At 45.7% G+C, this 13,109-nt stretch overlaps 1 protein-coding gene across 1 annotated transcript in view; it reads left to right on the top strand.

The window, feature by feature from the left end:
• The window catches only part of PAXIP1 (PAX interacting protein 1), a gene marked incomplete in the record, with an annotated part of 1,449,657 nt that overhangs the window by 1,074,334 nt on the left and 362,214 nt on the right, over window positions 1-13,109 (top strand). The window contains 1 exon segment of the mRNA XM_044066884.1: window positions 11,481-11,649. Within this exon segment, the coding sequence (XP_043922819.1) occupies window positions 11,481-11,649 (169 nt within the window).

Here is a 13,109-nt window from a genome sequence, read left to right as displayed (position 1 = left end):
ACGGGGAACCAGACTCCCCCGGACAGCAGCTACAGGGAATGCAGAGATCTAAGCAGTGGACTACCTCCACTTCAAAACCAGGGAGTTCTAAGCCACCCCTTTATGGTAAGAATTCACAATGACTCTCCTCCTCCACCCCTCCCTCTGCCCACCTTCACTTACCCCTAGGAAGAAAACTCTCCTTTCATGCAAACACCTGGGCCACCATTACCAACGACCACTGGGTTCTCAACATAGTGTCCCAGGGATACAAATTTTCTTTCCACACCCTTCCAACTCCAAAAGGGTTCCCAGAGCTACCTCCAAACCAGTGGGCAGAGGCGCAAAAGCAAGTCATTTCCCTGCTCTCTATGAGGGCAGTAGAGCACGTTCCTGCAGAACAGAAAGACCAACGTTTCTACTCCAGACTTTTTCTGGTACCCAGAAAAGGGGGCACCTGGCACTCCATCCTCTATATATCCATTGTAAACACCTTCCTGGTGATCCTAAAATTCAAAATGTTCGCCCTCCAGCAGCTGCTACCCATGCTGTCCAAGGATGCTTGGCTAGCCACCCTAGATCTAAAAGAGGCCTACCTCCACATTCCTATCAGGGAATCATGCAGGAAATATCTCAGTTTCAGGGCAGGATCTTAGCACTTTAGTTCTGTGTGCTTCCCTTTGGCTTATCTACTGCTCCCAGAGTTTTCACAAAATGTCTGTCTCCGGCCATTGCCTTTTGCAGACAAGGGAATATCCAGATTTACCCATACTTAGACTGCCTAATTCAGGCAGACAGCCAGGAAAAGCTGCTTAAGCACCTGGCCTTTGTAAACTCCCTACTAATCTCCCTAGGGTATACAATCAACAAAACGAAATACAAACAGGTGCCCACCCAAAGAATTATATTCCTGGGAGCAAGCCTGGACAACAGCATACCATATGGCATTCCTTACACCAGAAAAGCAAACTTTCCTCACAGCCTACTTCTCCCAACTAGCCACCAGACCCCAGCTATCTGCAAGGAAAATCCTGCAAGCTCTGGGGTTCATGGCATCTTGCATACTACTCATTCTATATGCCAGACTGCATATGAGGAAACTTCAGTGGTACCTAAAAAGCCTTTGGTGTTAACACTGTCAAGACCCTGCAGACTCTTATACCTATAATACCTTGCCTCAGAAAAGATTTTCTTTGGTGGGCAACAGCATGCTCCCACAACAAGGGATTACCTTTCTCACCACCCCTTGCTGCCCAGACACTCACCACAGGCGCATCAGACTATGCCTGGGGTGCACATCTGGACGGCAGGTGCATACAGGGTCAATGGAGCCCATAGTAAATCCATCTGCACATCAACCAAATAGAGATGATGGCTGTCCAGCACACCTTGATAGCTTTCAAGCCCTTTCTCTCCCCAGGGGCTCTCCTGATCAAAACAGACAACACCACTGTGATGTGGTATATCAACTAGCAGGGAGGGACTCACTCCTACCGTCTGTGCAGGCTGGCCATGACCCTTTGGCACACAGCCTCTGCCATGCAACTCCACCTGTTAGCACAATTCTTACCAGGTTCTCTCAACTCTCTGGCAGACCACTTGAGCAGAAATCTTTTGCACCCACATGAGTGGCAGCTCAACAGAAGAACCTTCACCCTAATAACTCAGAAATGGGGCACGCCGAAGGTAGACCTCTTTGCCTCCCACACCAACCATCAGCTCAACAAATTCTGCTCCAGAGAGCATCACTGTGCATGGCTTGGAAAGTGGATGCCTTGTCCTTCCCTGGGTCAATCTATCGGTCTTTGCCTTTCCTCCACTACCTCTCATCCCAGGGTACTGCTCAAAATAAAGGAGGAAAAACCAAGGACAGTTCTTATAGCTGCAGACTGGCCTCGCCAGCACTGGTACTCCTTTCTGCGCAGCCTGTCCCCACTGCCACCATGGCATCTTCCTCAGATTCCAAACCTCCTGGCCCAGAAGGAAGGTGAATTCATTCATCCCCAATTGCAGACGCTCAGTTTGGCAGCTTGACTTATTCCCTAACCCCAGATCAATCTGCCAACCTCAGTAAACAGGTTCTAGATGTTATACATGAGGCCAGATGCCCTAGCACTAGACAGTTTTATGCTGACAAATGGAAAAGGTTCTGCACGTGGATTCAGGCTAAGGGAGCAAATACGGCACAGCCCTCCCTCCTTCTCATCCTGGATTACTTAGCTGACCTGCTGCACAGTGGCCTCTCTTTTTCATCTATTAAAATTCATGCCTCTGCCATCTCTGCTTATTTTCCCACTGAGCAGCCCCTTTTCTCACATCCTTTGATCAAGCAGTTCCTAAGAGGGGCTAGCAACTGGGGGCCACCCAGAAGAGCATCAACCCCAGCTTGGGACCTTAATTTTGTGTTGGAAAAGCTCACCTTGCCCCCCTTCGAACCAGCTTCTTCGTCAGAGCTAAAATTTCTCTCCTGGAAGACCGCTTTCCTTCTGGCCATCTCTTCAGCCAGAAGAGTCTTCAAGCTGCAAGCACTCATGACTGTGGAACCCTTCATCATCTTCCATGCTGACAGGGTATCCCTCAGGACTAACCCATCCTTCATGCCCAAGATGGTGTCCAGTGTGGCTCGCAACCAATCCATTCATTTGCCCACCTTTTTTCCTAATCCCCAGAGCAGGGAAGAAGGTTCCTGCACTCTCTAAATGTGCACAGACAGCTCAGATTATATCTAGACAGGACTAAATCCTTCAGAAAGCCTCATCAATTGCTGGTTATCTTTGCTACAGGAGCAGAAGGCAAAGCCATCTCCGAACAAACCATTTCCAAATGGATAGCACACTGCATCCATTTCTTCTACAAACAACATGGAAAGCCTCCCCCCAAGGGGGTGAGGACTCACTCCACCAGAGCAGCCTCCACCTCTGCAGCTTTCCTCAGAGGAGTCCCCACCAGGGACATCCTGGAGGCTGCCACCTGAACATCTGTTCACACCTTTACCAAACATTACCACCTGCCTCTCTTCTCCAAATCCAGGGCAGAGTTTGCCTCTGCAGTCTTGTAGAGCATCCTAGCCAGCCCCTAGTTTCCTTGGCTGCCTCCACCCATTTCCTCAGCTTTGGGAATCCACCTAAATGTGATGACCGCAACAGTGAAACACGAAGAACATAGTACAGTTGTGTACACTTACCATAAATGTAGGTGTTCAAGTGTATTCACTGTTGCAGTCCTGGTTTCCTTCTCTCCATCCCCCTGTTTTCTTCTTTTTCCTTACAAGGGACATATTGGTATTTACTTTCTACTGGTGGGGTTCTTCCACCAGAACTTGGCTCCTACTTGGGGGCTCCTGACAGGTTAGGGCAAGCGAACTGATGTAATGGCGTTGGCAGCCTTACTTTATACTACTGAAGACCTGACGTCAGTCCTGAAGCGACAGCAACCGACTCAGAAATACTAAGCCTCTGGTGTTAGGGCCAGCTGAGGGCTACCCTGGCAGGGATAACCCAAATGTGATGACTACAACAGTGAATACACTCGAACATCTACATTTATGGTAAGTATACACAACTGTACTTTCTCCGAAGCAGATGACTTACCAAAGTATGTAATTATGTTTTGGCATTTAGTTTCAGTCCATAATTTTGGCAACCCTTATTTATTTGAGGCAAACTTTCCTGCAGGAAGGCTACGTCATTTGGGGATTCAGTGACTTCTCCTAGCTTGCAGTCATCTGCAAACATAATCAGCCAGCTCCATCTGGTATTGGCTTTTACTTCAGAAAAGTAGATGCCAAGCAGGAGAGGTCCAAGTACAGAACCCTAGAAGACTCCACTGGTGACTGGTCTCTTTTGGAGGTAACTTCCCCTATTTTGAGTATCTGTGAGCCAGTTTGCAATCCAGCCTTTGAAATAGGGCTTTATTTCCAGTTTATTTAGCTTTGCTGCTGCTATGTGTGAGTGGGACTTTTTAAGGAGCTTGTGTGGTGCAAGTCAGGAAAGACGTGGGTTATATTATTCAGGGACTACCCAACCAGAATGTGACGACAAAAGCTTCAAACCTGGCTTTTGGAGCATTAACACTCAGTGCAAAAGATGTCACATACATTCCAAAGGAAGAAGCACATAGGAGTGAAAGGCACAATGACATTGATTCAAGCTGTCAAGCTCCCAAAGCCTTAAACAAATTCGGACATATTGTGTCTTCCAAATAGTGATGGATGGCACCATGGTCATGTCATGCGTCAGCAAGCAGGGAGGGAGCAGCACTTACACGCTTTGCAGATTAGTAGTAACTGCTTGGGAACTAACCTTGCAGAATCAGATGATCCTTAGTGTTCTGCATGCCGTCTCAGCAAAATACAGTGACAGACCAGCTCAGCAGGTTGAAAGCTGGCCCACACAAATGAATGTTAACAGAGGTGTTTTTTTGAAAGTGAGTGGGATGTTCTGCTGACAGATGCATTTATCACCAGCCAACAGGCAACTGAATAAATTCTGCCCAAGAGCACCATGCAGCCAAGCTTGGAGAATGAACACCTTCTCCTTCAGCTGGGCAGGTTTTTTTTTTTTTTTTTCAATGCTTTTTCTTCAATCTCCTTGCTCGCGAGGATGATCCAGAAGCTTACACAGGGAAGACAACAGATGATACTTGCAGTAGTCTTTTGGACCAGGCAGTACTGGTTTTCCATTCTAATGGGTATGTCCAGTGGAAAATGGACCTACTCACTGAGAGCAAAGGACCCTTCATGCATCCCATCCTGAAGTCACTACAGCATACAGCCTGGATGATTTGAAACTTTTGGCTTTAGACATCAATACAAACAGAACATGGTGATTATCATCAAGGAAGCAAGAAATCCAGCCACCCTGAAAATCATGTGTATCCAAATGGAAGATGTTTTTTTCTTACTGATGCCCTGAGAATGAGAAAAGACCATAGCACAGAACTGGTATCCATGGCTCTCCAGTATTGTAGTGAAGTTTTTTGAGCAGGTTTGGCTTACATCTCTGTTAGTTAATCTCCGCCATATCACCCTGTCTACCGTTAGAGCCACCCTTAGACAGCCTAATGCTGATCAAGCAATTTCTTGAGGAAGCATTACATATGAAGCCCCAATGTAAGCAACAAAGCTACAGCAATGAATTAGCACTCAGGCTATTGTGGATGCAGCCATCTGCACACATTTTCAAATCACTACAGATACAGCATTGCTTCTCGAGTCATACCTTTTTTACAACCATGCCACAGGGAATCCCTCTCAGGACACCTGCCTTTCATGCTGAAGCTCTGGAAACTGTCTCAGTGATCAAGAATATTGCAGCAGTGATCTAAACAAAGAACCCTGCCCTGTTATTTCCTATGCCCTCTCCTAAATAGCTGAGGGTAGATGTTCATCGTGCATACAGCTGCAGTCATAACAGATGGGTTTTCCTGCCATCAGGCGGGTCCTCGGTCAGGCGAATTCCAAAGAATAGATCCAGCGTCGGTTGTCGTCGCTTCTTCCCTGACGTCAGTGCGTCAGGGGTATAAAAGAGGCAGCCGACGCCATTTACTCCAGTCTTTCTTGGCGTGCGGTGCCCGAAGCAGAAGCAGTTCGCAGGTGCCGGTCGGCCAGCTCCTGTGATTTACGAAAGTATTTCAGCCGAAATCTTCTTGAAAGCTAAGTACCCCGTTGGGGAAACTTTTCTTGCCTCAGACCGATGTCAGACAAAGCTAATAATTGCATTTCATGTGGGAAGCAAATACCGCATAAGGATTTCCACTCTTTCTGTATACCTTGCTTAGGCCCAGACCACGATGTCTCGGCCTGCCGTTTTTGTGCTAGATTCAATAAGCGCACTATTAAGCGTCGGGCAGAGTTCGCCCTTCACTTTTTTGGCAAAAAATTTAATTATATTATGTCGTCGGATACTCCAACTCCAGTTTTGAGCAAAAAACGCAAAGATAAGGACCGACACACGAGGTCCACACCACCTACTGAAACCACGCTAAGGCCGACTGCCAGTTCTCTGTTACTCAGCGAGGCGCCTACGCAGCCTTTGAGTACCGATGTCAAAGCATTACCGGTGTCTTCAGTACCCGAGGTCGCGGGCTCCTCGGCCCCCATTCCTACAGATCCCGACGCCACTCCTGGCGGGGATACTCAGAATTTAGACAGGCCTGCCATTTCTCAAGGGGTCTTCAGAACTTCGTCCTTCTCTGTTAAAGCCTTCACTAAATCTAAAGCAGCCATGAAATCCAAAAAACAGGTTCCTCAGACCTCCTCTCAAGGCAGCATGCCTAAAAAACAGATGCTTAAAATGGCTGAGGATTTGATTACTCTTATCAGGGGTTCTCATCCCCCCTCTGACAAAAGGCCCAGATTAGAGGAAGACTACCCTTCCTCAGATCAAGCTTCTATTACCTCAGAACTATCTGAGGACCAGGATTATGCCTATTCTCCATTAGAAGACTGATGCTGAGGAGTCTATTCCCTCAGTCTCCCCCCCCTGAGGACTTCTCTTTTGGGGAAACCCTGCATACATTGAGGGAACACTTTCACTGGGAAGGCCAAGATTATTCAGATTCTAAAAAAAGGCTCAGGGAATTTCTTCTGCTCTCCCAGCATAGGCCTCTGGCTATCCCTCCTGTTTTAGATATATTGGATGATGTGTACACAGAAGCCAGCCTTAATCCTGATTCTTTGCCTCCAGCTCCTGTTAAACCAGACATGTTTTACCGGGTTCCTGATTCTCACCAGTTCCTATATAAAAGCCATACTGCTGACCCAGAAACAATTTCACAGGGTCCCAAGGGAATTAAGGCCTCTACTGCTAAAAATCCATTACCTTCAGAGAGAGATTCCAGAGCTTTAGAAAGGTGGGGGGGAAAGGTGTACACCTCGGCCACTTTAACCATGAGGGCATTAAACTGTCAGTTCCATATGTTAAAGTATCAACAGTTTTTGATATCTCTGCTGAAAAGCAAGATGACACAACCAGAACAACCAGATTTAAAAGAGTTGCAGGATTTGTTGCATGGTGCAGAGCAAGTGGGAAAACATACCTTGCAGTGTGGTTTTGATGCTTTAGAGGCCTCATGTAGAGCTGCTGTTACGGGGTCTGTTATACGTAGGCATGCTTGGCTCAAAGAGCAAACCTTACCAGATCATGTCAAAGCTAAATTATTAGATGCACCTCTTCAAAAAGATGTATTGTTTGGTGTTAAAGCTGAGGAGGTGCTAAAGAAAATGGAGGAAAAAGCGAAATCAATGCAAACAGTGAAAGATTTCCTGCAGGTACAGCCTCCACGTTTCAGCAGAAACTGGCCTTCAAAAAATTGGTCCTTTCCAGCCACAGACAGACCTCAAAGGGGCAGAGGGCAACCTCAAGGATCCTTCAGAGCCAGACAGTGGCAAGCACCAACCCCAAGAGGTGGAGAAGATAGATCACAGTCTTTTAGAAAATAGACACAATGACTTCCCCCTACACCTGCCAAGCAAAGCTTTAATGGCAGCACCTTTGGGTGGAAAATTGACATTATTCTCAAACAATTGGCATATTGTTACAAAAGACAAATGGATTCTAGACATTATAGACAGAGGCTACAGGTTCCACTTTCACACCCTTCCAAAAATGAGAGGCATGCCAAACCTGCCACAAAATCAAAGGGCAGAGGCACAAAAACAAGTTTCAGCTCTCATAGACATGAAAGCGATTCAAGAGGTACCTGCAAAAGAACAAGGTCAAGGGTTTTATTCCAGACTATTCCTGGTACCGAGGAAAGACAAAGATTGGAGACCTATCTTAGACCTATCCATCCTAAACACATATCTACAGGTGCCAAAATTCAAGATGCTCACATTACAGCAGCTTCTTCCCATGCTGGGCAAGGAGTCTTGGCTGGTAACATTGGACCTCAAGGAGGCATACCTGCATGTCCCTGTCAGACAAGATTGCAGAAGATACCTCAGATTTCTTGCAGGTTCAACCCATTACCAATTTTCTGCATTGCCCTTTGGCTTATCTACTGCGCCCAGAGTGTTTACGAAATGTCTGGCATCAGTAATCACCTTCTGCAGACTACAAGGGATACAAATCTACCCATATCTGGACGACTGCCTGATCCAAGTGGACAGCAAGGACATACTACTGCAGCACCTGGCGTTTGTAATAAAACTGTTGAACTTCCTGGGATATACAGTCAACAAAAAGAAATCAAAACTAATACCCTCTCAACAAATAATTTTCCTGGGTGCCAGCTTGGATACAACCACCCAGATGGCCTACCTCACGCCAGACATGCAAGGGCAACTGTCTCAATACTTCAGAAAAATGGCAACTTACACCAGGCTAACTGCAAGGAAAATCCTGCAGGCTCTGGGATTCATGGCATCTTGCATCCTACTAATCCCATGTGCAAAGCTGCATATGAGGAAACTTCAATGGTACCTGAAAAACTTATGGTCTCAACACAGCCACAGCTTGGAAACAATTATCCCACTCATTCCATGCCTTCAAAAGGAATTTTTGTAGTGGACTCAAGCTTGCCAAAGAAACACAGGTCTTCGTTTCTGTGTACCTCCAGCAACTCAAATCATCACAACAGACGCCTTAGACTACGCCTGGGGAGCACACATGACAGATCAGTGCATTCAGGGAAAATGGACCTGAAAAGAGAAGCACCTCCACATCAACCAAAAGGAAATGCTAGCCGTGCAAAAGGCTATTATGACCTTCAAAGACCTACTGCATCCAGGCCAGCTATTGATAAGGACAGACAACACCACAGTGATGTGGTACATAAACAAACAGGGGGGAACTCATTCATACCCCCTGTGCAGGCAAGCCATGACCCTATGGAACACAGCACTGGAATTGCAAATTCAAGTGCAGGCACACAATTCCTGCCAGGGAAGGAAAACACACTGACAGACAACCTAAGCAGAAATATGACAGATCCACACGAATGGAAGTTGCATCCTCAACTTTTCACAAAGATAACTCAGGCATGGGGACAGCCAGACATAGATCTCTTTGCTACCCACAGAAATTGCCAGTTGAAAAAATTTTGTTCAAGGACCTATCATCCACAGGCCTGGAAAGTGGACGCACTTTCCTTCAATTGGGCAACACTGACAGTCTGTGCCTTTCCGCCTCTTCCTCTGCTGCCCAAAGTACTATTAAAAGCCAGAGCAGAGAGGCCGAAAATTATTCTCATCGCTCCAGACTGGCCAAGACAACACTGGTATCCGCTCCTGAGGAGCCTGACACACTCCCCACCATGGATCCTACCTCTAGTCCCTCTTCTGTTGTCCCAGCACAACTACAAAACCCTTCACAGCCATCTCAAAACTCTAAATCTAGCTGCATGGAGAATTCCTTGATTTCCCAACAGTTTCTCCTCTCCAAGGAGGTGCAGGACGTCATCTTGGAGGCCAGAAGACCTTTGACTAGAAAGGCTTACTCTGCCAAATGGAAACGGTTTTATGCCTGGAATCTTGAAAAGGGACAGAATCCTTGGGTAATAAATATACCTCAAATTTTACAGTACCTAGCTGAGATGTTAAACAATGGACTTTCCTTCTCCTCCATCAAGATCCACGCTTCAGCCATTTCTGCACAATACAACACAGATCCTCCATTATTCTCTCACCCTCTCTTAAGGCAGTTCCTCAGAGGGGCAAAGAATATAAACCACCAGTCCCTGCTTGGGACCTCAACTACGTACTGGAAAAGCTGACCCTTCCTCCCTTCGAGCCAGCTTCTTCAACAGAGTTACAGTACTTGTCATGGAAAGCAGCCTTTCTTCTGGCTATCACCTCAGCACGCAGGGTTTCGGAGCTTCAGGCCCTCATGTCTGTGCAACCATTCATCATTTTCCATCAGGACAGTGTTTCCTTACAAACCAATCCTACCTTTATGCCAAAGGTAGTATACAGTGTAGCTTTGAATCAGACTATACACTTACCTACCTTTTATCCTAATCCACAAAACAAAGGGGAAAGACTACTACATTCCTTGGACATTCACAGACAACTACGGTACTACTTGGACAGAACAAAACCATTCAGGAAATCTGAGCAACTCTGTGTCCTATGCTGTAGGTGCTCAGGGAAAAGCTATTTCCAAACAGACAATTTCAAAATGGATAGCCCACTGCATACGCCTTTGTTACTCATTTCATGGAAAAACTGTGCCTGCATGCATCAGATCCCACTCCACCAGAGCCACAGATACCTCTGCAGCCTTCCTCAGCGGGGTCCCTACCAAGGACATTTTGGAAGCAGCCACCTGGAGTTCAGTGCAAACTTTCTCCAAGCACTATCACCTCCCACTATACTCAAAATCTAGAGCGGGCTTTGCCACAACAATCCTGAAGGGCATCCTAGCCCCTCCTAGTTCCACTTAGTGCCTACCACCCTTACTTAGCTTTGGGATTCTACCCATCTGTTATGAATGCAGCTGTATGCACGATGAACATAGTACAGTTTTGTACCTACCATAAATGTAGATGTTCGAGTGCTCATACAGCTGCAGTCCAGGTTTCCCTCCCTCCAACCCCTCTTAGGACAGGCCTTATGACAAACACTTTTCATATAACCTTTTTGGGGTATTCTTTTATGGTGTATTTGCTTGCAACTACTGTTTTTGATTTATCAACATTGCATCTTTGCATAACATTATGTTTGCCTTCCTTCTGGGGGCACCTGACATCTGGGGCAAGAAAAACTGAAGAAAATGGCGTTGGCTTTCTCTTTTATACCACTGACGCACTGACGTCAAGGAAGAAGCGATGACAACCGACGCCGGACCTAGACTTTGGAATTCGGCCGACCGAGGACCCGCCTGACGGCAGGATAAACCCATCTGTTATGACTGCAGCTGTATGAGCACTCGAACATCTACATTTATGGTAGGTACAAAACTGTACTTTTTTTTACTTTAATATCCCTTGGCCTTTCTCACAGCTTTCAAGGTACTCTGGTACACTAAGCATTCACACTCAAATGTGGCATAGGTAGACATTAATACCGGTCCGATGTCCCATGTAAGGACATCGATATTCCAAGGGGGAAGTGTTCTCTTTTCTAAATGTTGGGTTAGATGTCCAGGGTCTCTGCAACTAAAGACCCAGTTGTTGGGACTAAAAAAAAAAAACAGTGACCTACTGAAATGTCTGTTGTTGTGGTAAATTCTTAGACAGTTGCACTTCGTTATAGGCATTTCCATAATGGTCTTCGTTGTAAACATTTCCGTAATAGGCTTTGTTACATAAAGCATTACATAAACAATCTTGAAGGACAAAGTAGTAATTTTTCTGAGTTTAATAATGAGAGAAGCTAAGGAAGTGAACTATGGCATGCAAAGATCCTTGTAAGACTTTGTCAATGTAGAGGTAGGCTGTACTGCTTTCATTGCATCATGGAACATCATAGAAGCATGTGACTGAATGTTTTTTTTCCCCCTTTTTCCTTCTTTTCTCTTAACAGTGGATTTTTTCCCTTTTTCTTCCTTTCTGTACTTTAGAAATTATACTTTCTTGGTGGAGAAGTTGCAGCGTCTGCTCAGAAGGGTACTCATTTGGTTGCAAGTAAAGTAACACGTACTGTGAAATTTTTAACTGCTATTTCTGTAGTAAAACACATTGTCACACCAGAGTGGCTTGAAGACAGTGTCAAGGCACAGAAATTTCTTGGTAAGTTAGTTTTGTCAAGACTGTTGACTTGCATACCTGTGTGTTGCCATATCTTTTGAACAAGGATTTGAGATATTTTAAATAAGCATGTCTCTTGTAAAGTGCTATTGATTAAAGTTTTGTTACTCTAGTGAATATAAAATCTACTCAATGATGTTTTTTGTAGTCAGTCATTTTAAATATTTATTCTGCAAGCTGTCTAACTAATCTGAGTCTTGGTACCTTATTGAATACCTTCTTTAGATTATTGCCTATTCATTCCTTATTGCCTTTTAAGGTAGTGTATTGAATTAGGTCTGATTTCCACCTGCCTGCATTCCAGTAATCACATCTCCAGGGTGGGTTTAAGCAAGTAGGTCGTTATTTCTTTCCCACAGGGAAAAGAAAAGGTTCTGGAGAGGAAGTGAGGAAGAAGCAAGAATTAGACACAGCAAGGCCTTACCTGTGTGTAGGCAGATGTTCTTCGTGTTTCACTGTTGCAGTCATTACACTTGGGTTATCCTGCTGGCAGGCTACCCTCAGTCAGACTGAATTCCAAAGTCTAGGTCGGTTGCTGTTGCCTCTTCCTTGACGTCAGTGCGCCAGGGGTATAAAAGATGCAGCTGACACCATTTTCTTCAGTCTTTCTTGCCGCGCGGTGCCCGAAGCATAAGCAGTTCGCAAGTGCCGGTCGGCCGACTCCTGAGATTTTCGTGTTCGAATTTCAGATCCAAAGTCTTCATTAAAAGCTAAGTACCCCATTGGAGAAACTTTTTTCTTGCTCCAGACTTATGTCAGAAAAAGTTAATAATTGTATTTCTTATGGGGAAGCAAATACCTCATAAGGACTTTCATTCTTACTGTATTCCTTGCCTATGCTCTGACCACGACGTTGCTAGTTGTCGGTTTTGTGCTAGATTTAACCAACGCACTATGAAGCGTAGGTACGATGTTGCATTACACTATTTTGGCAGAAGATTTAATTATACGATGTCGTCGGATAGCCATCCGACTACCGGAATTCACAAGAAACGCAAAGAAAAAGAAAAGGACAGGCGTCCGAGGTCCAAAACCGACAACGAGGCTTCTTCTAAGCCAGTCGCCGGTTCGCCGATTTCTCAGTGAGGCGCCTTCACAGCCCCTGATGCCCACTAGTTTAGACCCGCAGGCCACTACTGACTCCCACGTGGAGTCGACTAGGCCGCTGGAAGCTCAAGGTATTGGACCTTCGGAGACTATTCCCTCAGATGGGTCCGGAGCCGCTGAGCAGGCATCTGCTTCTGAGGGTGTTTTCAGACCTACTCAATTGTACATTAAAACGACTTCAGCTTCAAAGGCAAAGACTAACGCACCTTTAAAGACAAAGAAACAAGTACAACAGCCTCATGGACAGGCCTCCATGCCCAAAAAACAGATGCTCAAAATGGCCGAAGACTTTACTGTGATCAGGGGTTCCCATCCCCCACCTGATAAAAGACCTA

The sequence above is a fragment of the Protopterus annectens genome, chromosome 3.part1 (assembly GCF_019279795.1).
Source record: "Protopterus annectens isolate FY-2018-M chromosome 3.part1, PAN1.0, whole genome shotgun sequence".
Classification (NCBI taxonomy): domain Eukaryota; kingdom Metazoa; phylum Chordata; order Ceratodontiformes; family Protopteridae; genus Protopterus; species Protopterus annectens.
This window is presented reverse-complemented; position numbering and strand designations above follow the sequence as displayed.